Genomic DNA, 22,873 nt, shown 5'->3' with positions numbered 1-22,873 from the left:
AGTGATGAATAGGTGGCATTGCTTTTGGCCCATTTTATAAATTATTCTATTCTAAAAACTGGATTCTCATAGTTAAAGAGAAATTTCTTGTTCCCCACTAACTTTAGTGCCTGCTGAAGTCAAACAACTTTAAAAACATTTTGTATTGGTGAATAAAAGTCTAGAATGTGAAAACTAAGATTTCAACAAATCCATATTTAAGTATTTTCAATACAGCAAAGGATTAAAAAAAAATTCTTTCCAACTTGCATTAGATAGAGTGTGTTTAATACTTTATTAATATTTTGCAAATGCTCAGTCTATATTCCAAAGCATATTTGCTATCCGGAGCATGTTTCACAGAAGTGGCTTATTTCTAAATAAGACTGGGCTGCAAACATGAGAGGTGGAATTATCATGGGACCTTGGCATGTTTTGTAGTTTCTTCCCTTAGGGATGCAGTCAGTTGGCCATGGATACACTGGAAATCCATAGAAATTTTTTAAAATTAATTGTTCTTTCCTTTCAATAAATAAAGGTTAATAATAATAATAATAATAATAATAATAATAATAATAATAATAATTTAATACAGTCACTAAACTAGCTTCTAAGAAACTTAGAAACAATTAGTTACTTACTAATATGGTTAGGCATCCATATCCACAGATTTTTTTTATCCATGGATTCTTTATAAAAATATTATAAAGAGATATATATCTCAAAAAGCAAACCTTGATTTTGCCATTTTATATAAGGGACACCATTTTAGTATGCCACTGTATTTAATGGGACTTAACATCCACAGATTTAGGTATCTGTCGGGGGGTCCTGTAACCAAACCAGCAGATACCAAGTACCCCATTGTACATGGTGGGGAGATCTGTATACACTTCTTCTGTGGTTTAGTTGAGTGCTGGATGGAGATGAAAGGATGGAACAGTGTCTTGTTCAAATTTTATTTAAGGTCCTTTAACTTCAGTTCCTAGTGAGACATATAACCATTGCACATTGGGTTTTTACATTCACAAATGGTCAACACGGCTACAGAGTCCACTCCACCATGATGCAGAGTGAAAGGCAGTTAATATACTGTGACAAGGTAGCAAATAAGTGTAATCTAACATGAAGTACTTGCACAGTTAAAAACTGTGGACATAGGAAGAATTTGAATTTTCTGTCTTGCACATCAGAACATCTTTGTTTTCAAATACATGTTGAGACTTCCTTATCAGAAATGCTTGGGACCAGATGTGTTTGCGATTTCAGATTTTTTTTGGATTTAGGAATATTTGCATATACATAATGAGATATCCTGTAGATTGTAAATCTGAAATTGCAAACACATCTGGTCCCAAGCATTTTGGATAAGGAAGACTCGATCTGTACTTGAAAACAAAGATGTTCTGGTGTGCAAGACAGAAAATCAAAATGGCTCCTTTGTCCATAGTTTTTAATTGTGCAGGTACTTAAGATTAGATTACATTTATTTGCTACCTTGTCACAGTATATAAACTGCCTTCCATTCTGCATCATGGTGGAGAATCATCCCAAGTTTAAGCATGAAACTATTTATGCTTCATACATGCCTTATACATGTAGCCTGAAAGTAATTTTATACGCAGTGTTTTTAATAACTTTGTACATGAAACAAAGGTTGTGTATACTGAACCACCAGGAAGCAAAGGTGTCACTATCTCATCCACCTGTGTGGATAATTTTGTATTTTGGTGTACAGTGGTGCCTCGGGTTACGAAAGTAATTCGTTCCGCGGCCGCTTTCGTAACCCGAAAAGCCTTCGTAAGCCGAATTGCCATAGGCGCTAATGGGAAAAAGCCGCGTTTCGTGCGAAAAAGCCGAAAAAAGCACCAAAAATTTTCTTCGTAACCCGAAAAAACATTTGTAACCCGGAACAATGATTTCCTATGGGATTTTTTCGTATCCCGAAAATTTCGTAACCTGGGTATTTCGTATCCCGAGGTACCACTGTACTTCCGCTTTTCAGATAAGGGATACTCAACCTTTAGGTGGTCAGCAGGTTATGGGGTTTGGAAAAATCTGACGAACAATCATACTTTTCCTTTTTGGAATTTTCCAAAGTCACACATAGCTGTAGTTAAGTTCAATTTAAAACTAAGCTTTTTCAAAAAAATTAATACTATGTTGGATGGTTGAATTCTTTTTTGATGATAACCTTGTTGATTGTGTTATTTTTACCTAGCTTCTGATATTTTCCTTCCCTTTCACCTTTCTGGCTCTTTAGCAGTGAACAGCTCTGCGCCTTTTGTTACTGTGGGGAGCGAAGTTCATTAGGACAAGGAGAACTTAAACAATACAGTCCAACACCAGGGTTTATTGCTCCGTGGAACATCCAGCCTTTAAATAAGAGTGAAACTGGGGACAGCCATGATGGCATTTGTGAGAGTACTCCAAGGCAGAACTCAGTCCTGCACAAATCACGAGGACAGAAGTAAGCCTTTCTGATTTTAACAAAATTAACAAAATAATTAAAGTTCCAGTCTTCTGTCTAGTTTTAAATTAGTACATTAATTAATGCAAGTGAGGTTTAAATGGTTTTATATGTGTTTTTAGTGAAAACAGTTATGGAATATTAATGTACCTTATACAGTGCACCTGCGCCATACGCGGGTGTGCCAGACACGGCTTCCAGCATAAGCTGGAAGCCGGCGCCGGAAGAATCCTTGGCGCACCCGGAAGAAGTAATGGGGCTCCATCATACACTTTTTTTTCTTTATGCAGGGGGGGAGGGAACAGATGCCCCGCGTAAAGAAAGGGTGCACTGTATTTGAAATCATTTTTCTCTAAGTAGGATTGAGAAATAACATCAAGGATATGTGACTGTTCTTTATCTGAATCTACACCACAAGATGATTGTGAGATTGCAACACTGTCATTTTTAAAAGTGCAGAATACAAATATAATATAAGTAGTAGTCTTCTTAGCTCTTTAATCTTATTTGTCCAGAGAAACATATTTTGTAAAAACATAAACAAAATGCTTTGCAATTAAGAGATTACAGGGGTTTTTTTAGTACTGTAACTAGTATTGTAAGCTAGCATTGTAACAACCAATACTAGTTTATTAGTTTTTGTTCATAGTCATATCTGCATCAGTAGAGTATTTTCTGGTAGCTGTTTTTGAGGAATTGTGTGATTGCCTATTCTGTATTGAAAAACTTGTTTATTAAATGTTCAAATATTGTGGTACTGGAAAGGAAGGAGTTCTATCGGTTGTTTGCCATTGAACAGTGCAATAAATTGTTAAACTGTAGTTGAGATTTCCAATACATTTCATTTTTACCCTGTGCAGACTGCTCTTTAAGTGGCTACTTCACTACTCTCTGCATTCTGTTGGACTGGCTGATTAGTAGAGCCTTGTGTAGCCTATGGGAAAGTGCAGAATTAATTTAGCTTGGAACAGCTAACCAACTCTGTCCCTTGAGGATGGTGATGTAATCATGCCCAAGTGCCATGCTGGCTGGCATCCAAATTTAGGTACTAAAGCGATTGTTGTGTTGGACTTTTCTGATTGGTGGCTGGTCCTGGAGGGCTGCCAGTAGAATGAAGCAGTAAAGAGGAAATGAAACAATAACAAAGAACAGCAGCCTTTTCAGGGGACTTAAGGTGGATCATTTTAAGGAGAATCTGGATGACTGGAAGATATAATTACACTCAAAATCCTGTAGATATTTTTCATTTATATAGCTCTTTTTTCTTTTTCTTTCTTCTGTTTTGTGTCAGTTTTACCCTAAGCATGAATGCTCATTTCTTCTATACAAATTAATTACTAAGTTGACATCACTTACTCATTCTCAGCTTGACCTGAATGAGACAATAATGCATATTTTAAGCAGCTCAAAATTTCTTAGGGTGAAATTTAGATTAAAAAGGAATATAATGAGAGAAGATGGTCAGTAAATCTGTATTACTGTTTTCTTCCATTATGCTACATTGCATGTTTCAATTTTCTTTTTCATGTACATATAATTGAATTTGTAGAAATATTTTGCATAGCTCAAAAAGTGAATATATGTTATATATGCATTTAAATGTGTTCACATAAAATTAGTATATATTTTTCAAAAACCAAAGGATGAAGTTTTTTTAGTATTTATTTTGTTTTCCCCTGAGGATGGTTAAACTATAAATTTGAAATCATACACTAGCTATTAACAGTCTTAAGAAATCCAGGGTGGCACAACTTAACAGCCAGAGAAAATACAAAATGTCATAATCATCAACGCCATCATCTTGCAGACCAAATAGTTTTGAAAGAATTAGTTTTTGCAAGGAAAGTTAGTTCTGAACTTTTCTACTTAATCTGAGTTGCGGAGATCCAAGAACTCATAACTTTTCTGATTCTTTCCTCCCTTCTGCTCAGTATGTACTGCTTTAATCTCACTGAATTTACTTGCAGTCTTATCCTTTTCCAAATTGCATTTTGACTCAGATAGTGGGAAATGTTTGCTCAGACTGTGCTGATAGTTCTTGTTTGTCAGATAACAAGATGAAATATATTTCATAAACTGGGTTGCTTCAGAATAATCCATTGCTGAATTTACTACTTGGTACAGATGAGCAATTAACAGTATTAGTTAATGATACATGACGAAGAAGCAAGTTAAATCTAAATTTAACACGAAATTATCTTGATAACTTTATTGATAGGCTGGGAAATATGAAACATTAATGCCTTTTTTTCAAATATTTTGAAATAGTTTATAGCTAACATCTATATCATGTTGCAATTACCTACCTAAATTTTCTTTTCTATACAGAAAGAAGTCTCATGAGAGTATAACATCTTGTACAAGTATAAGCACTCAAACTACTCCTGATGATCAGGTAGTCAAGTTCTGGGACGAACTCAGAATGGTTGGCTTACCAGATGACATTGACGTCCAAGCCTTATTTGAGCCTACAGGTAGTGTACTGCTTTCAGTTTTTTTAATTGATCAACATGCAGCTCCATTAAGAATTAAATTTCTCTAAGTAATTAGTAGTAAAATATTTTATACTTTAACTGTGAGTGTGTGTGTCTTCAAGTCGCCTTTCAGCTTATGAAAACCCCAGGAATTTCTAGGCAAGGAATACTCAGAGGTGGTTTGCCAGTGCCTTCCTCTGAAATACACTGTAACCTACAGCACCTGGTATTCATTGGCAGTCTCCCATCCAAGTACTAGTCAGAGCTGCCCCAGTTTAGCTTACAAAATCAGATAGGATCTGGTGCCTTTAGATTAACTGTAGCCCCTCCCCTGTCTGCCGTAGGGACAGGATCAGCCCTTCCTTGGGGATCCATGCCAAAAGTTGTTAGTGTGGCTACCACCAATCTTTTCTTGTCTTTGGAGGCTAGGATTATCATAGGCTGTAACAGAAAAACTTCCCCATATCTCTGGGTTACATGAACACAGAAGGTCTTTAGAGGGGAAAGGCTGTCCTTTTTTCCAGAGATGAACTAGGTACTGTACCCTCTTCCTGGGGTTCCCAGCAACTCCTCACATTTTTCCCATTCAGCCTTTTCATTACCACCATCACCCTGTCCCACATTCCACCATTTCCCCCTTGTATTCAAACATCTATCCCAGAAGGCCCAGGCCACTCCTGTAGGGATTCTTTGACCTCTGTAGTCTGAGGTGGCATGCCCCTTGTGGCGGCATCTCCCTGCCTTCTCAACCTCCCATTCTCACCATCTTCTTCACCTCCTGGTCCTTCGTTAGCTCCTTGTGCTTCCTCCCTTCTTTGCTCCTCCAGCCGTTGCTCCTTCGCCACTCCCCTCCATGCCACAGCCCAGTTTCCTCAGAGGAGAACTATACTACGGCAAGGATCCAGGCCGAGGGCAAATGGAAGGGATGGGGTTTCTGCAGAGGCGGGCTCAGCCTTGCTGAGTCTGCGTGCGCTCCTCTGACCCTCCTTGTTGCGGCCTGACTTTCCCCTCAATTAAACCAAGCCACAGCAAGGAAGGTCAGGACATGTGTGCAGTTCCGCCAGGCCCCCACTCTGCCCTCACGCTGGTGTACTTTGTCGATCTGTTGAGGGCCAAAGTTCATCCAAAGAAGCTTTTCACAATACTGGCCCTTCATATTATGATAGTCGTCTACTGGCCCCATTATCTCTGGCATAGCTGTCAATCACTGCTGATGAGAATTGTAATCTATCATCAACAAAGGACCCAGGCTTGGGAGAGGCTGATATAGAGAAAACAATAATTTCAGTGTAAATGTGCCTGAAACCCTGCTGAATACTGTTGAATGAGGACAATGCGGGCCTTGCATTCTTCTATACCACCCGTATATAAATTTTACTCGCTGGATTATTTTGCCATATTATTCTGCATTACTTGTGTTGCATTGTGTTCCTGCTTTATGATTATTTTTTTTTAAAAAAGCTATAATCTTCCGTTGTTGTTTAACATAAATGCCTTGATTTTCTCTCCAGTGACATCTGTTGGTTGAAATGAACATTATTTTATTTTAAGCATATACCTACTTTTTAAGTACATAGCCTTCCAAACCTGTTTATGAAATGTATATGGTAGGGAAATAGATAAAAAAATATACAGAATTTTTAAAAAAATTAAAAATGGGATGAGACTGCAATAAAATGAAATGTAACCCACATTTTAGCTGCAAAGCCAAATCTCTCTTTAATGTATAATATATATTGAAGTATTCAACATAAGCATATTTTTTGCCTTCTTGAAAAAAGAATATTTTATCTTATAAAGATAACTATAACTTTTCTTTATAAGAAAGATAAAAGCATATCTCCTATTCATGTAGACATTATGTCTGTCTATCCTATGCTGTCTTACTTTCCTCTGATTTATCTTCATTCTCTGAAGTAGTAAAGTAAAAGCTGTAGGACTAACCCATATATTTGCTTGATCATCTTGTGTTAGGTCACTGCTGGGCTCATCACCGCTGTGCGGAATGGTCATTGGGAGTTTGCCAGACTGAAGAGCAGATACCAGTGAGCGTGGACAAAGCTGTTGTCTCAGGGAGCACAAAAGTGAGTTCAAAGTAATTAAGATCATGGTCCTGTAAAAACCTTTATATTGTCTGGCCACTATAAAAATGTCATAAATGCAGAGCATATCACTAATGCAGTGATGGCATTTGGACTTCTTTATTTCATCTGTATGAAATGTGTCTTTCAAGTACAGTGGTACCCCGGGTTACGAAATTAATTCGTTCCGCGGTTAATTTCGTAACCCGAAATACCTTCGTAAGCCGAATTCCCATAGGCGCTAATGGAAAAATAGCTCTCTGCTGCCCTCCGGTGGCGGAAAATAGCGCCGCGGTTTTTTCGTAACCCGAAGAAACCTTCGTAAGCCGAAGCAATAAATCCCTATGGGATTTTTTCGTATCCCGAAAAATTCGTAACCCGGCGCATTCGTATCCCGGGGTACCACTGTATTTATTTGGGTGCTAGAGCAAATAAAAATAGAAAAAGGGAAAGACGTTTTTGAGATAAGAGGAATAACTGACTATTAGCTGGTAACTGATTCACTTCTGCTGTAGATCTAAGTGGCACAGTTTCTCTTCTCGATAAATCCAATGCTTAACTAAACAAACCACAAGTCAACCATATAGTAATTTCCCATTTTTGCTTTCCAACTGTTAGACGTACCAAAAGGAAGGAGGGCTTATTCCCTCCTAAAGGCAGACCTTACATGTCTTCTACAAAACATCTCCCACCCACCTCCAAAATAAAATGTTTGAAATACTTTGGCTTTGTGTAAGTCAGAGGCACCACACAGATTTTTATGAGGAAAAAAAGATTAGATTAAGTTATTTTAGCTTCATAATGTCACTAGTGGGAGTACTGACATTTGTTTGTGGATTATTTTTTGAGATCTGTCAAAACCTTTTCATAAGCTTATAATTTGCTATTATACTAATTGCAAACTATTTTTAAATGATCACAGCTTTTAGAGGCTGTTTAGGAATTTTGGTATGCTCTGCTGTGGCACAACTGAAGATTTAAAATGTGCATAAAAAGTTTGGATACATAGGAGAAACTTGTCTATAGACTGTAGTTTAAAGCATAATTTAAAGTGGATTTTTAAAATGTAAATCAGGTTGCAAAATTTTCTTAAAACAGTTGAAAGTAATCTAGGTCAAATATAATCATAATTAATATTCATTATACAATTTCTGGTTATTTTTTAATGAATATCTTAACATGCGTTTATAGATGTAAACTGATCAGTTCTGTTCTAGAAGTAGGTTACATAAAGCAGATGTCTCTGTCTGCTTATTTTGTACCTATCTTATAATGAAAAGTGGAATACATCTCTGAATATGTATTAAGGTTCTATTAAATAATAATTTACAATAATGTACTTCTAAAAATGAGGATTCTCACTGGTGATTTAAACTGTGATTTAAGTCACTGAAGTTGACTTATTCAAATGCACTATTTAAATCAATTTGGTTGAAGGCAGATCAACCCTGGTGCAGATGCATTTTTAAAAATAACTCTTAAGGTAAAAACTCTTGCCTTCATGTTCTTAACTTGGAAATTAGTTAACTGTCTACTTCAAGCATATATTATTTTTCTGGGTTTTACAGTAATCCTCATTTTAACAAATAAGATGCCCAATAGCCTTCAGTATCATGGGGACTGCAATAATAAAGGTTATGTAGAGCCAACAAGGTGTAGTGGTTAAGCATTGGACTATGACTCTGGAGACCAGGGTTAGATCCCCTACTTGACCATGGAAACCTGCTGTGTGACCTTAGGCTAGTCACACACTCTCAGCCCCAGAAAACCTTGTGATGGATCTGCCTTAGAGTCACCATAAGTTGGAAATGACTTGAAGGCACACAGCAACAAAGGACTTTAAAAAAATCTGTTTCTTCAGATTTCATTTGACATTTAAAAAAAAAACACTATCTGGTATGTACCTCTCAGCAGGACAATAGGTTAAAACCTGAGCATGGCTCATATCTGTTCTCCAAGTCACTGTTGTTAATTTTCACCCTTCCTTTAGGGTTTTATTACATAAGCGTCAATATCCATATTTTGAAATGATACCAATTTTTCTTCAGGCATACAACATATTCTCTTTTTAGAATATTTACCATAAGGTTGTTTGTTGACTTTTCCTTCCGTCTCCATCTTGCCTTGATAGCTTTTACAAGTAGCATGCTTTTGTCAATATCTGTACTGTTGGTTATGGAGATTCATTTTATTTTATTTTGCTCAAGCGATTAACTGGTATGTGATATCACACAGCAGATCTCGGCTAAAGGACAAAGCAGCTGGAATTTCTGCCTGGACATGTGGCACTTCTGGAATACATTTAGGGAAGCCTATTTCAAGTAGTCTGTCAAATGTTTGTAATATATCAAGCTCAGTGTGCTTCCAAGATGAATGTGCTTTTTGTAAGGAGTTTTAAGTGGTGATGCTTGGACAGCTCTAACAGGATTTCTGCTGTATACATTTGTGTGTACTCATTAATTTTGTTAAGAAGGAAATGGATGGTTATATGTGGGCACCCAGAATTCATAGTGGTAGATTTCTACCACTCCTTTTGATAAGATAACATTTAAGACCATTTAAGATAGATCACAAAAAGATAGTCCAGCAGTCCTTGGTCCTCTGTTGGTGCCAGAAGCCAATATGCCTTTCCCCTTTTTTCAGTAGTCCCAGGACAATGGAGCAGATTTCTTTCTGGCAGGTAGTAAAGAAGATAAGCTCTCTGCTATTACTTGTGGCTCTGGGCCAGACTGGTCTTCCCTTGGCTAGAGTGTTTATCCTAGAAGTTGCATTCCCACTGTTCCCAGCGGCCCTTGATATTCTAGGCTTTGTTGCTGCTGCCCAGATGAATCTTTCTCTCATTTATATAGTTCTAAGTAACAATGTGAGAGAGGCTGTAGAAAGGATGAAAACTCTGTGCAAATAGTGGTGGTGGTACTTCTGTCAAAATACTATTGCCAAGTACTGAACAAGTGAGCTTTTTTTTTTGTTCTCTTCTAATTTTTTTCCTTTCTTTTTAAAAACATGTTATTTGTGTCCTTTTGGAATGAATTCATTTAATCTTGCAAGCCAGTCCCTGAGGGATTGGATGCTATATCTGTAGTGAAGAAGAATGGATTCTACTTGAATGCTATTTCTTCCCTTTGTATAGTAGATTTTATTTCCTGTCAAGTCAGCTTCAACTTACGGAGAGACTGTCAGTGAGAGACCTCCAAAAGCCCTGGTTAGAACAACCATTGTCAGGTTTTGCAAACTCAGAGCATGGCTTCCTTTATTGAGTCAATCCGTCTGTAGTGCAGCGTTCAGCATTTCCTACTGCCTTAAACTTTACTCAATATTTAGTAATTAGCATTATTATCCCCTGACTTCTTTTGCTACATCTTTCTTCACTAATAATGCAACTTAGGTTTCTTCTTAGATTGTCATTTCCATGGTAAAACACTATTCAGTGATCTGATTCCTGATCACTTAAGCTTACTCTCACTAAGTACTGCTATGTTTGTACTTTCCGTTTCTTCTTGTACAATTTCTAGCTTCCCCTGATTCACGATTCTCACATTTCATGTTCTTATTATATGTGCTGTGCAGCTTTCCTTTCACATCTGATCATATCAGCAATTGAATGTCCTTTCAACTTGAGTCCAGTTGCATCACCAGATATGGCATTATTCATACTACTTGTTTGCTCTTCCCTAAGAGCAGATAGAATGCCTTGTGACCTAAAGAACTTGTCTTTCGTCACTGTTTCTTGCTTCATTTCAGTTCCTTTTTTTCCTGTTTTAATTCCTTTCTGAAAGTTCAATAGGTTTTTGTGGTTTTCTGCTCTACCCCAAGGCAATTTGAGAATAGGAGAAAAATGCTGGATCAGGCCAAAAGCCTATCTAGTGCAAATGTCTCACCTTGGTGGCCAGCCAGCTACCTATGGGAAGACCACAAATAAGACATGAATACAGTAGCACCTTTCTGCTTGTATTACAGAGCCACTGACATTGCATCTAATGATGGCAATAATTGCCATCAGATTGACATCAATTTATGGCAACCTTATGAATGAGAGACATCCAAGATAGTCTTGATAGCCTTATTAAAAATAAAGGTAAAGGCATGCATGTCTAGTCATAACCGACTGTAGGGAGTGGTGCTCGTCTCTGTTACTAAGCCGAAGAGCCAGTGTTGTTCAAAGAGGAATCTGGTGGTCATGTGGCCAGCATGACTGCACAGAATACTGTTACCTTCTCACCGAAGTGGTACCTATTTATCTACTTGCATTTGCATGCTTTTGAACTGTTAGGTTGGCAGAAGCTGGGACTAGTGACAGGAGCTCACCCCATCATGCAGCACTCGGACTTCGAAATGCCAATTTTCCAATTTTCTTTAAGGGATATGCAATGCTTTTCTTGCTAATCAAGATGATTGGCTAACCCACACTTTTCTGCTTCAAGAAAATTTGCAATATCTAAAGACACAGTTGTTTTCACTTTAGTGCTCAAATGTTAATGAATAATGTGGTGTGTTTTCTTTCCAAGCGAGTTCGTTAAAGTACCTCTGAGGCTGGGGAGGTTCTTCATTTCTGAGCTTTCCACCACTTGATGTCAAGAATTCAGCAGATGGTCTGTTCTTCAGAAATACTTGATGAAACTTTGTGTACATACCATAAATGAGGCTTATTTAATAAGAAAAATAAAACTTCCTCTTCTTCACTTGGGTCTTTAACAAGTCTGTGACAGTAAAAAAGGGTTGCTATCCTTGAATTATTTACTTTGGAGCAGTTCTACTGACAATACAGATGACTGTTAGATAAACGCTCAGTATTGTACACATAGTCTCAATCTAATGATGGCAACTCAATTTAGATGCTGAGGATCTAATCCAAAAACCATGTGTTGCCAGGAACGTAGCCAAGGGGAGGATCCGTGGGGTCTGGACCCCCCCCTTCCACCTGGGTGGCCACCATGAGGAAGAGTGGGTGGGAGGGAGTGTGTGTGTGTGTGTGTGTGTGTGTGTGTGTGTGTGTGTGTCTAAGGTGGTGGTACTTAGTCTGGACCCCCCCCCCTTTCCCAAAATCTTGGCTACGTCCCTGGTGTTCCTAAAGTGAGTATGAGCTAGTTGAGTAAGATATGCCACTGACTGCCAAGAATTCACCTTTGTATGTTTGCAAAATAGGAAATGAAAATAAAAATATAGAATGAAACCCTAAATTCATTTTGAAGTCAAGTGTACTTTCACTTATTTGAATAAGTTATTCCACCACTTATTGTGATAGGCTTGCCCAATGAAGTACCATCAGAAATGGTCTTTGATTGCCTTGCCTTGTAGTCTACATAATATTTCAGTTACTTCATGTTCAACCAATATATTTCCTTGGCCATTTTACAGTTGCTACCAACATGGGCTTGTTAATTCCAAAATCCGTTGGCACTATCCACCAGGAAGAAAAATAGTTTTATTTCTTACCAGCCCTTCTTTTTAATTCCCTGAAGTGCTGCTCCTGATTTTCTAGTACAGCGCCAAAAGAATGTCCTGTAGGAAATATTCTGTGTGAATGCACTCTTGGCAAGGAGGCAGGAAAACAGAAGCAGTCCTATAACTGTTTTCACTTCTTTTTCTTAACTTCAGTGCTGTTATGCTGTGGAAAAGGGCCCTTTCTTGAACTCTGCATTTTGTATGTCAGTGTACTAGAATGTAAGAAGAGAGGGTATTGCTGTAAAGAAATTTCAAAGAGGATTTGATGCTGTATAAAATCAGAATTACAACAGATGCTTGAAAGCCTAAATGCTTTGCAAAAAGACAGAGTGGACAAAGGTATCCAGAGAGAAGCCGACACAGAAGGCACAAAAATACAAATAGAAAAGCTTGAAAGGCCCATCAGAGACACATACAAGGACCTATGTTTCTGGTGGGATTTCCACAGTAGGCTTCATTTATATGCCAGCACTTAGAAAAACTGTTTTCTGAAAGCCCTGAATTAACATATTATCATGAGTTTGAAGAGGGTTTTTTCCCCATTCTTTGTTGATTAATCTGAATAGGAAACACTTAAAGATGTAGAGACAAATAAAATACTAACATTTCCCCACACACATATCTGTTACATTTTTTAGAAATAGTCCTGCTGGAATTAGGGACCAAGATGATTCTGTCATACAAAACTATTCATTTCAAAGCGTTTTTGTTCTTGCCTCTTTTTCAGTACAGGTGTTACAAATATCAAAAAAAAATCCTGAGGCCAGGCTGTGCTCCAATATGATACTTACTGTTTAGATACAGTATTAATTGGTGTTGAATTTTATGTGTGGTTTCAGAATACTTGGTTATAAGGACATAAGAAAAGCTGTTGTGGATCAGACTATCTAATCCAGCATTCACTTCACAAAGTTGTCTATGGGAATTCCATGAGGATGACATGAGTGCAATAGTACCCTTCCAAGGGAACCAGTCCTTTTTAACATACACATAAATGAGTTGGAATTAGGGATAGGTACTGAGGTGCCTGGGTTTGCTAGTGATGCCAAATTACTTAAGATAGTTTGAATAAAACTGAGAATACCTCCAAAGTGATCTCTCCAAACTGGGGAAATAAACATTAATCTGCTACCATCCCCATTCCCCTTGTAGGGATCCACTACCATCTTTCCTCCCAATCGTAAAATATTTCAGAGTACCAGCATGGTGTCATACTCTCTCAGCCTCAGAGGGTGGCCAAGAAAACTCCATGATAGGTCATCTTAGGGTCACCATAAGTCAGAAAAGACTTGAAAGCACACAACAACAGCAACAAGCCCACATATATCTTATTAATCTTTCAGACATGGGTCTGCATGCTAATATTCAATGTCATCCAGTGCAAACCTGCATGAGGAAAACAGAGCTTTGGAACTCTCATTTTTACTTGATGGTACCATCATTCAGTACAGGCTTATGTGCAATGAGCATTGTTAGAGATGTATTTTAATGTTTTAAACAACATCATTATTTTTAGTGGGTTCTGCATTTATTACGTCAAGATTGTGCCTTGGGCATCTTGACAATGTTTGTTCCATGTCAGATCTAGACTGTTATGATGGATAAATCCCCTAGAAAAGGTCGAACCTGGCAGCAGTGTTCACTCAGCTGAAAAACAAAAAGGTCAAAGTACTTGAGAGGCAGGTAAAGTAGGGCTGAAAGCCAGGCACTGCATACCAGTGTTAGGGGCTCATAATCACATTCTCTTAATTTTATTTGGACCAGTTACATGCATTAACATTGGCAGTTCATTTATTTTGTCTACTGCAAAAATGTCAGCCTTATTAAGCACTATGTGGTAATCCTATCCACTTCATTTCACTTTTTTAATTGGACAAAATCAAGGTTGTAGTATTACTACTTTCTTTCATCATGGGTCCTATCATTAAATTGCTGACCATTGCTGAAGCTTGACATAATATGTCTAAAATAATTAAGCAGCAAAGCTGTAGAAAACAGGAGGCAAATGGTTTTGTTTTGTTTTGTTCACATCAGTGTATCTTGGAAATAAGTAAATTTTTTTAATCTTGCTTGTGAAGAGCCATGATAAACACTATTTTTGAAAATAATATAAACTTTTAAAATAAAAAATATACGCTGAATCAACTTGCTTCCATTTTCCAATTTCAGCTCTGACTGGTGTTACAAAACTCAAGAGAATTGATGCAAACTGGGCAGATCTCTAGGGGAAGAGTTGTTTAACAGTGAAACAGTCACCAATGCTCCTCTTTAAGCCCTTTTAATTTGGCCCTGATGGTATAGTTGTGAAGCTTTTCCTGTCTGTACTACATAGGACCTACTTAATAATGATATACCATGTAGTCAGTCACACATATTTGTATTTTAATAAATGTACAAGTGTGCAAAGGTATTTTTTTACAGAAACCCCTTCTTGCCAAGAAAATCTTGCCAAGAAAACACCATGATAGGTTTCCCTTAGAGTTGCCCTAAGTCAGTAATAGCTTGAAGATACACAACAATAACAACAACAACAACAACAACAAAGTAACTATCAATCATCTTTAGTTACATGAAATTCACAAAATATCTCTGCCAGACAAGCAAAATCTGCAAACGGTTGATAGCAAAATAAACCACAAACATTGCATTTGTTACCCATAAACTGCAGATTTAGGACTAGAAGGCTTGTTGGTTTGTTTAATTGTTGTTTTCAGCATGAGACATGGTTAAACACAGTTATTTTGGATAAGTCTCACTGAGCACAAGGGGACTTACTTTTTGATGGAAATGCATGGGATTGCACTGTAAATCAGCAAAAGCAAATCTAAATAACTAGCTTTTTATATTCTATGATCATTTATACAATCAAAAGGAGGGAAGGGCTCATTAAAAGAAGAGCTTGCAGTGTTCTTGTTCCAGTGCTGTTACTTCCTTTCTGTAGATTAGTTCAGCACTATTGTAGTTTCTTTTAGAATCTCTTGTCATAGATAGTTATTGGGGGTAATCTGATTCAAGCATTCTATCGCTACCTGACACGTTGATTCTAGAAAGCATTGCTAGAGGATGTATATTTGGCCCAAAACACTTGTGCTACAGGTTGCGGCAAGTTTTTATCTTGAATCTGATGCACAAACTTTGATAGAAGCCATCTGAAGATTTTGTATGAGAGGTACCATCCATATGTAGACAACTTATTTAATAATAATACTTATTTATTTATACCCTGCTCTTCAGCCAAGGCTATCAGAGCAGCTTACAATTTGTTAATTAGACATTTCCCTGCCCTCAGGCTTACAATCTAAAAAAAAAGACAAGGCACAAAAGGAGAAGGGAATGGCAGTGGGGAAGGGGGAAAGTCCAGCAGATCTGCTCTCCCTCAGAGGCCTGTTGGAGCTGACTTGTCTTTCTCTCCTTCAAGATGGTGGCTAAAGGGAGGGCTCTTCTTCTTTTCAGGCAAGGCCTGATGGAGCACAGTGCTGTCTTCAGTTAATTTAAGTGAGATGATGAATGGTCCTCAATATCCTAAAAGGCAACAGATGCTGTGTGATGTTGGATGCTAAGCAGGGTCATCCCTGATTAGTACTTGGCTGGGAGACTGCCAAAAATGCCAGTTGCTGTAGGCTATATTTCAAAGGAAGGAACTGGAAAAACTGCATATTCCTGTGAAATTCATGGGGTCACCATAAATTGACAAGCAACTTGAAAGCACACATGCACACAATGGATTTTTCAAAAAGGTACCTCAACTCATTTGTGGGATGACAGAGAACCAAATAGGTAAACCTTAGTCTAGACAAGATGGAAGGTGATAACATTTATTGTTTGTAGGTGATAACATTTATTGGAGTAATTGGTGTTGTATAAGGTTATACCTCCTTTGCTCTTGAAAGATTCATTTTTGCAACTTGTAGATTTTTTTTAATATCAACTCTGCAAATAAAATTTTAAGTAGTTTTTATTGAGTAGGATGCCTTTTGTCAATTTGCTAGTTTCAGCTATTCTCATTTAAGCTTGATTTTGCTAGTTACCTTTCTTTTTGTAACATAAAAATTCCTTTTAAAACTTTCCACAACCTCACATGGTAGAGAAGACAGCTTCCAGCTTGTTCACTGAGGTCTGTGTGTGTGACTGTGTCTCACCAGTGCTTAAGGATTTGCACTGTTTTATCCATTTGTCTCTAGTCATAATTCAAAGTACTTATTTCCTCTCTAAGATGTGAAATACTTTAAGATGACAGTATTTTAAAAGCTGCCTGTTATCATATGAATCTGTCTGTATGATAAAATCTTCCAGTGGTGTGCTGTTCAGGGTGACCAACGTTTTTGGAAAAGATGGGTACCAGGCAGATAAGATCTTTTTCTGTGGTGCCAACTGGATTGTGGAATCTCTCTTTATCTTAATTTGGCAGCTACCCACAGTATGAAGTGCTTTGGGAAAGCTTGAAATATTCACTGTTTCCCTCTACAGTTTCTGATGTTTTCTATAAGTGTACAGTTTCTTTTTGTTTGACTTCTTTTCTGATGCCTCATTTTCAGGAGAAATTTTTAGAGCCATACTTGGAGGCCTTTGTTAAGTGGAAAGGCAGAAACATATTAACTTGGATATTGACAGTAACTGTTTGAGCTTGCAAGTACTGTATTGCTGAACCAAGTGAATGATAGGGATGGAAAAACACATATTGGTGAAGCTTCCAAAAATGTCAGCGTTTCTCTTAACAGGATTTGAAAGAATGCACACGTATGCCAATTTGGTTTAGAGGAGAATATATGTGGAAGTTATATATGGTAGCTTTGAGAGACCTGTAATTGAGAACATTGAAAACATTATAGATACAGGAGCCCTTTACAGATTTCTCAGTTGGTAGAAATTAAAGATGATCATTCTGTATTACAAGAGTAATGATTATTAGTTTGGAATGCAAAGTTAACTGAATGCAAAATTAAGAAACAGATGGTGAAGCTTTGTTATGGTTTGTTTTGTTTCTGAGTGAAGGGATCATATGCAGATGTAAAAATGTCATTGCACTTCATAAACCTGGAAGCAAATAGGATTTATAGTTGTGCACATCTGTTTTGGGACATACTTAAAGGGTTAGAAGAATCAATGTTTTCAAATAAGTATATCTATCAAAAGGGTATAACTTACTTAACAGTTATGGATCCTGTTAAATATGTGGCTTAATGTACTGTGGAATTCAGTACAAAAAGTTGGCATATAAAGACAGCTGTATAAAACTAGTGTTATTACATGTTCAGAGCTCATATAGTAATTATATTGTTTAAATATCTGTCAAATAAAGGAACCTAATACAACTGAAGGATAGTAGATAGTAGGCGTGAGGAAGCAATCATTGTATTTTCCACTATTTGTAGATGTGAAATACAAAGGGATAAGAAAAGGCAGAAGAAAAGGAGTATTCTCTGGAAGAAGTGGAAAGAGTATGTTTGACTTATGTGGTCCAATTTAGAAAACCAGAAGCAGCAGATGGATTGAATTTACATAGCTTTTTTAAAGTTAGAAATTAATGTTTCAAGCTAATTGTTTTTAACATTTGCTATCTAATTGCTTTATATGGGCTCAGTATAAACAATTTAGCTGTTAGTTTATGACAAATGTGTACCATTTAAAGAAACCAACAAGAATAGTCAAATGAAAAGGAATTTAGTGCCGAAGTGCTAACTGGGAGAAATGGGGAAAGTATGCAAAAAAGGCCCTCAACAGAGGGATAGTCTCTAAAAGACATCTGCTGTGTGTTAGTTTATAACCAGCATTCAGAAACTCTCCTGCCAATTCAAAATGTCTTCAGGGATCACTCAGCACTGTTTTCAGTGTGGACTTCAGTACTGTCAGATGAGTAAGTTTTGTTTTGTCAAACAAATTTATCATGGTGTGCAATTTTTGTTATTTATTTTGCTTACATTCATTGGTAGAGCTTATTGATGTGACTGGCTGTGGTTCATTTTCTAGTCTCTGCAGCAGAGGACAAGCTTGCTCCACTGCGTGTTAGACTTTCACGTATTTAAGGATAGTTATATCACTTCTCAATTAGTGTATCTTTTCTCCAAGCTAAACAACCTTAAGAGGACAGCATTCATCTTCCTTCATTATGCTGCAAACTTTCCTTTTCTCCAAGATCTCTCAAAATGTAGATAATGGCTCTATGTGCAAGTGTCTTTAGTACTCTTGGATGCAGTTTATCTGCTTGTGTGGATGTGAATACTTCTAGAGTTGCTAGGTACTCCTGCGTTACTTGTTTACCTGTTCTAAACTACAGTCCCATTACTACATCATTTGTTTTGTTTTGACCAAGTGAAGCATGCTTTGGGGGGGGGGGAGACTGAAGCAAAAAAGGTGTTGAGCAGTCTCCTCCTTTCTTTGTTCTTAGCATTTATCACCTTCCCTTCACAGTGGCCCTACCATTTCCTTGTCCCTTCCTTTTGTTCTGAGACAGACAAAAACTTCTTTTATGATTTTTGACCTTTGTAGCAAGTCAAAGCTTATTCTGAGCTTTAGCTTTTCTGACTTTCTCCCTATGAGTACTGGTTACTCATGTGTATTCCTCTTTGATGATTTCCCCATTTTTCCATTTCTTGAATATATCCCTTTTAAATCTCAGCAGGTCTTAAAGTTTGGTTTCTTTAGACACCTCTCACTTTTCTTTCTCAATAGAATTGTTCGCAGTTATGCTTTCAACAAATGTCCATGGACCATGAACTTCCTTCCCTTTGACTGTTTCTAACCATGGGATCTCATGCAGTATCTTCTTAAGCTTACTGAAGTCAGTTTTATTGAAGCCCAGAATATATGTTTGGATTCCTCTTTCCTCTGTATAACAAATTCCAGATGCAGTCCCTCACACCCAATGATCACACTACTTTCATCCCATTGATCAGTTCATCTGTGTTGATTAGAATCATGTCCAAAACAGCTGATCCCATTGTTACCTCCCCCAACTTTTGGACAATTAAATTCTCATCAAGGCAAATGAGGAATTTGTTGGACCTTCCAACAAATATCATAGTTTGACTTCCGATGAATATCAGAGTGCTAAAAGTCTGACAGTAAAACTATATCTCTTCTTTGAGAATGTTTGATATATGTTTTAGGAAGGCATAATCCAAGACTTCACTCTGGCTTGACACTCACAATGATGTCACTGTTGATTCCCTTCCATTTAATTTTTACTCAGATGTTCTCAACCTCTTCTTCATGCTTTAAATCATGACATATAACAATATTCCTTTCCTGTTTGATGTATTTGTTTGGAATAAATTAGAAGACTCATCTGAACAGGTGCCAGTGATCAAATTAAAGTTAGTTTCTTGATATTCTCATTTTTCCTTCTTTTCTCCCATTTGTTTGGATATTACTTTTTTAAAAAAGTATTAACCTGTATCCACCACCCCCCTCCAAAAAACCCTGCAACACTTATCAGATCTAGCTAGCATAGTGAGTGGTGAAGAGTCCTGGGAGTTGCTGTCCAACAATTGGAAAGATGCATGATTTCCACCCCGTCTCTAGTGACATCCCCTCCCAGCAAAGCCCAGTATGATTGGGAAAACATAATACAGAATACAATACAGTATTTACTATACTTACAAGTTGGAAGAACGTGTAACATTTTGACAAGAGAGGAAATTTGTCATTTTGTGAATTGCCCTTGGGAGTGGATGGTTGCACATGTGCATTTACAGAAATCTTTGCATCAGTAACATCTGTGGACAACAGATCATCTGTTCATTGCTCTGGGGTGCTTCAGAATGAAATCCTTTTACATATATGACTTTATAAACTTCCAGAGATGTTCTTCCTCTAAACCTAGAGTTCTCATTTTCAGCACAACCCTACATATAGTTACTCCAAGCAAGCTCCATTTAATTCAGTTCTGCTTTCAAGTGGATGTAGGTTTGCTGCCTCATTTATACTATTGTGGCTGTTATACATGCTTTCTACAAATTTGTCAAACCCATTTAAAAACAAAAATATGAAGACCCTTTCCTGAGTATGGCAGAAAAACAGGCTATTTACTATACATAAAGCTCTGATCCAAAACAGTGAAGGTGAAATCCACACAAGGAATCATAACCATGTTCAACTTTTCAAAATACATCAGTAAGGAAAAACATGGCAATCATTAGTACCGTATATACTCATGTGTAAGTCGACCTCATGTATAAGTTGAGGACAGTTTTTGGATCCAAAATCATGGATTTTGATATGACCCGTGGATAAGTCAAGGGGCAAACACTGGAGGATGTTACAAAAGATCTAAAGGGGGGGGGACAAAGCACCACTTCCCTCCCTATATCTCACTCTCTGGACCTATCCCAAGAATCAGTCTCAGCATGGAAAAGGGGAAACAAACCTCAGTGCGCGCATGCGCGCGCACACACTCTTCCCCTTACCAGAAGCATCTCCAAGGCTCATGGCTTGCGAAAAGGAGGACAGACCCCACTGTCTCTCTGCTTGTCATCCCCAGGACTCCAAGCTTCATGGCTTGCAGAAATAGAGGACAGACCTTTCTTTCTCTCTACCTTTTACCCCCCAGGACTCCCAAGGCTCATAGCTTGCAAAAATGGAGGACAAACCTTTCTCTCTCTCTACCTTTCACCCCCAGGACTTCCAGGCAAAACGGGGTACAAGCCAGGGCATACTTTCTGTGTGTTCCTTTCCTCAGCAAGTCAGCAGCAGCTTGTTAGGTCTGGCTGCAGGGGAAGGCTGAGAGGGAAACAGACAGACAGACAGACAGACAGACAGACAAACACACACACACACACACACACACACACACACACACAGAGGGAGAGAGGAGGAGAGCGGCGCCGGGGCTTCAAACAGGGAGCCATTACAAGGCTACAGAGAAAGGTGGGCACTTTTTCTTTCAATAAATTTATTAGCATTAACTCATTGACCCTTACATAAGTCTACCCAGGATTTTGGAGTTCATTTTGGGGCATAAATTTTTCGACTTATAGTCAAGTATATACGGTATGTGGACCAGCCAGGACAGAAGAAAGAAACTGAAAAAGAAACCACAGGAAAAGCAGTCCAGATCAGGTACTACGGCTGTATTGTGGTGTGCATCAAAGATAAGGAAAGATGGAGTCTGGCCTGTGGACCACAAGCCACCTGAAAGCCTCTTTAGGCTCTTCACATACCCAGTAAGTCCCAGCACTTTAAAAAAAGAAGTAGCCATAACAAAAACCTTCCCATACACCCTAGGCCCCAAAACAGAAAGCAGCAGCGGACTAGTAGTCGCTTACAATTGTCTAGCAATTTCCCCCTGCAAGCTGCTGGGGATTGGTACCATATTTAAGGCCATTGGCTACCGTTCTAGCAGCTGATGGCACTAGTGCCAGGACCACCACATTTGACTAGCATTGTTTTACACACTAGACTGAATATAACTTAATCTACTTTGACTTTTTTTTTTAAAACACCCTTTTGGGTTCTAAAAAAAAATCTCCCAAAACTAAAGCAACTGCTTTTTATGTAACAGAGCTTTTAAAACATTTTATTCCTGTGCTGTTTGAACTCTTCTTTGTCAAAGGTCAGACAGAGTTACAATAACAACATACTTGAGCTTCTTAAATCATAACTTCTAGCCTCATTTGTAGCACAGTATTGCTTCTGCTAATGGGAAAAAAACCCTTCTAGTCAGCAGCTGTTGCAAAAAATCTCTAGTGGGGATTTATTACTTTTGACTGCTTTATCGGTTTCCTTTGAATTCAACAAATGTTGATATCCTTAGGGCCTTTTATTATTTGGTTCTGATTATATATATACCACATTGTTTATATAGTGGTTTTCTTGCTAAGTTGCCAAGTGCTTTTAATTGCTGTTGTAGTTTTTCCATATGCGTTTTAAAGGTTCAATTAAATGTAATTAGATTCTCACTCCCCACCCTGATCCTGCCCTTGCTTTTCTACATGCTATTGTAAATCATTTTTCACTGATTCTCAAGTTTCTACTGACTGTTCTCATTTCTGAAAACCTGACTTATGCAATTCCCTTGTGTAAAACTGATGACAAGACCACTTAGCTGATAACCTGAAGAGGAAACAATACAAAGTTGAAGGGTTGAGTACTAAATTTATTTCTGAATGCGGCTGAAAGACAGTCTATACATATTAATTTTTTGAAGGTGACAACATTTAGCATTGCAGACCTGGTGTTCAAGACAAAAAAATCTGATCTAAAAAGATTTTTACTATGAAATGCAGTAAGGAATTTAACATCTTTCAAATTTTTCTGTTAATGGAAATTATTCATATTTGCTAAGAATTCAATTCTGCTTTGTTAGTCTACTTTGTTAGTCTACTTGACCAGAATATTCTCAGTGATCAGCTTGAAAATAATTTGCTTAAAATGTTTTCGTTACCGTACTCCTGTTGTGTTAAAAATGTTCAACAAGATCCTTTTGCCTA

The 22,873-nt window shown here is 37.6% G+C and overlaps 1 protein-coding gene across 1 annotated transcript in view; it reads left to right on the top strand.

Moving 5' to 3' along the window:
• Positions 1 to 22,873, top strand: part of KMT2C (lysine methyltransferase 2C) — a 192,377-nt gene that overhangs the window by 67,451 nt on the left and 102,053 nt on the right. Inside the window, 3 exon segments of the mRNA XM_042475758.1 lie at positions 2,243 to 2,449; positions 4,778 to 4,923; positions 6,898 to 7,007. Coding sequence (XP_042331692.1) covers positions 2,243 to 2,449; positions 4,778 to 4,923; positions 6,898 to 7,007 — 463 coding nt within the window.

Source organism: Sceloporus undulatus, chromosome 6 (assembly GCF_019175285.1).
Source record: "Sceloporus undulatus isolate JIND9_A2432 ecotype Alabama chromosome 6, SceUnd_v1.1, whole genome shotgun sequence".
NCBI lineage: Eukaryota > Metazoa > Chordata > Lepidosauria > Squamata > Phrynosomatidae > Sceloporus > Sceloporus undulatus.
The sequence above is the reverse complement of the archived record's forward strand: the minus strand, read 5'-3'. Positions and strand labels throughout refer to the sequence as shown.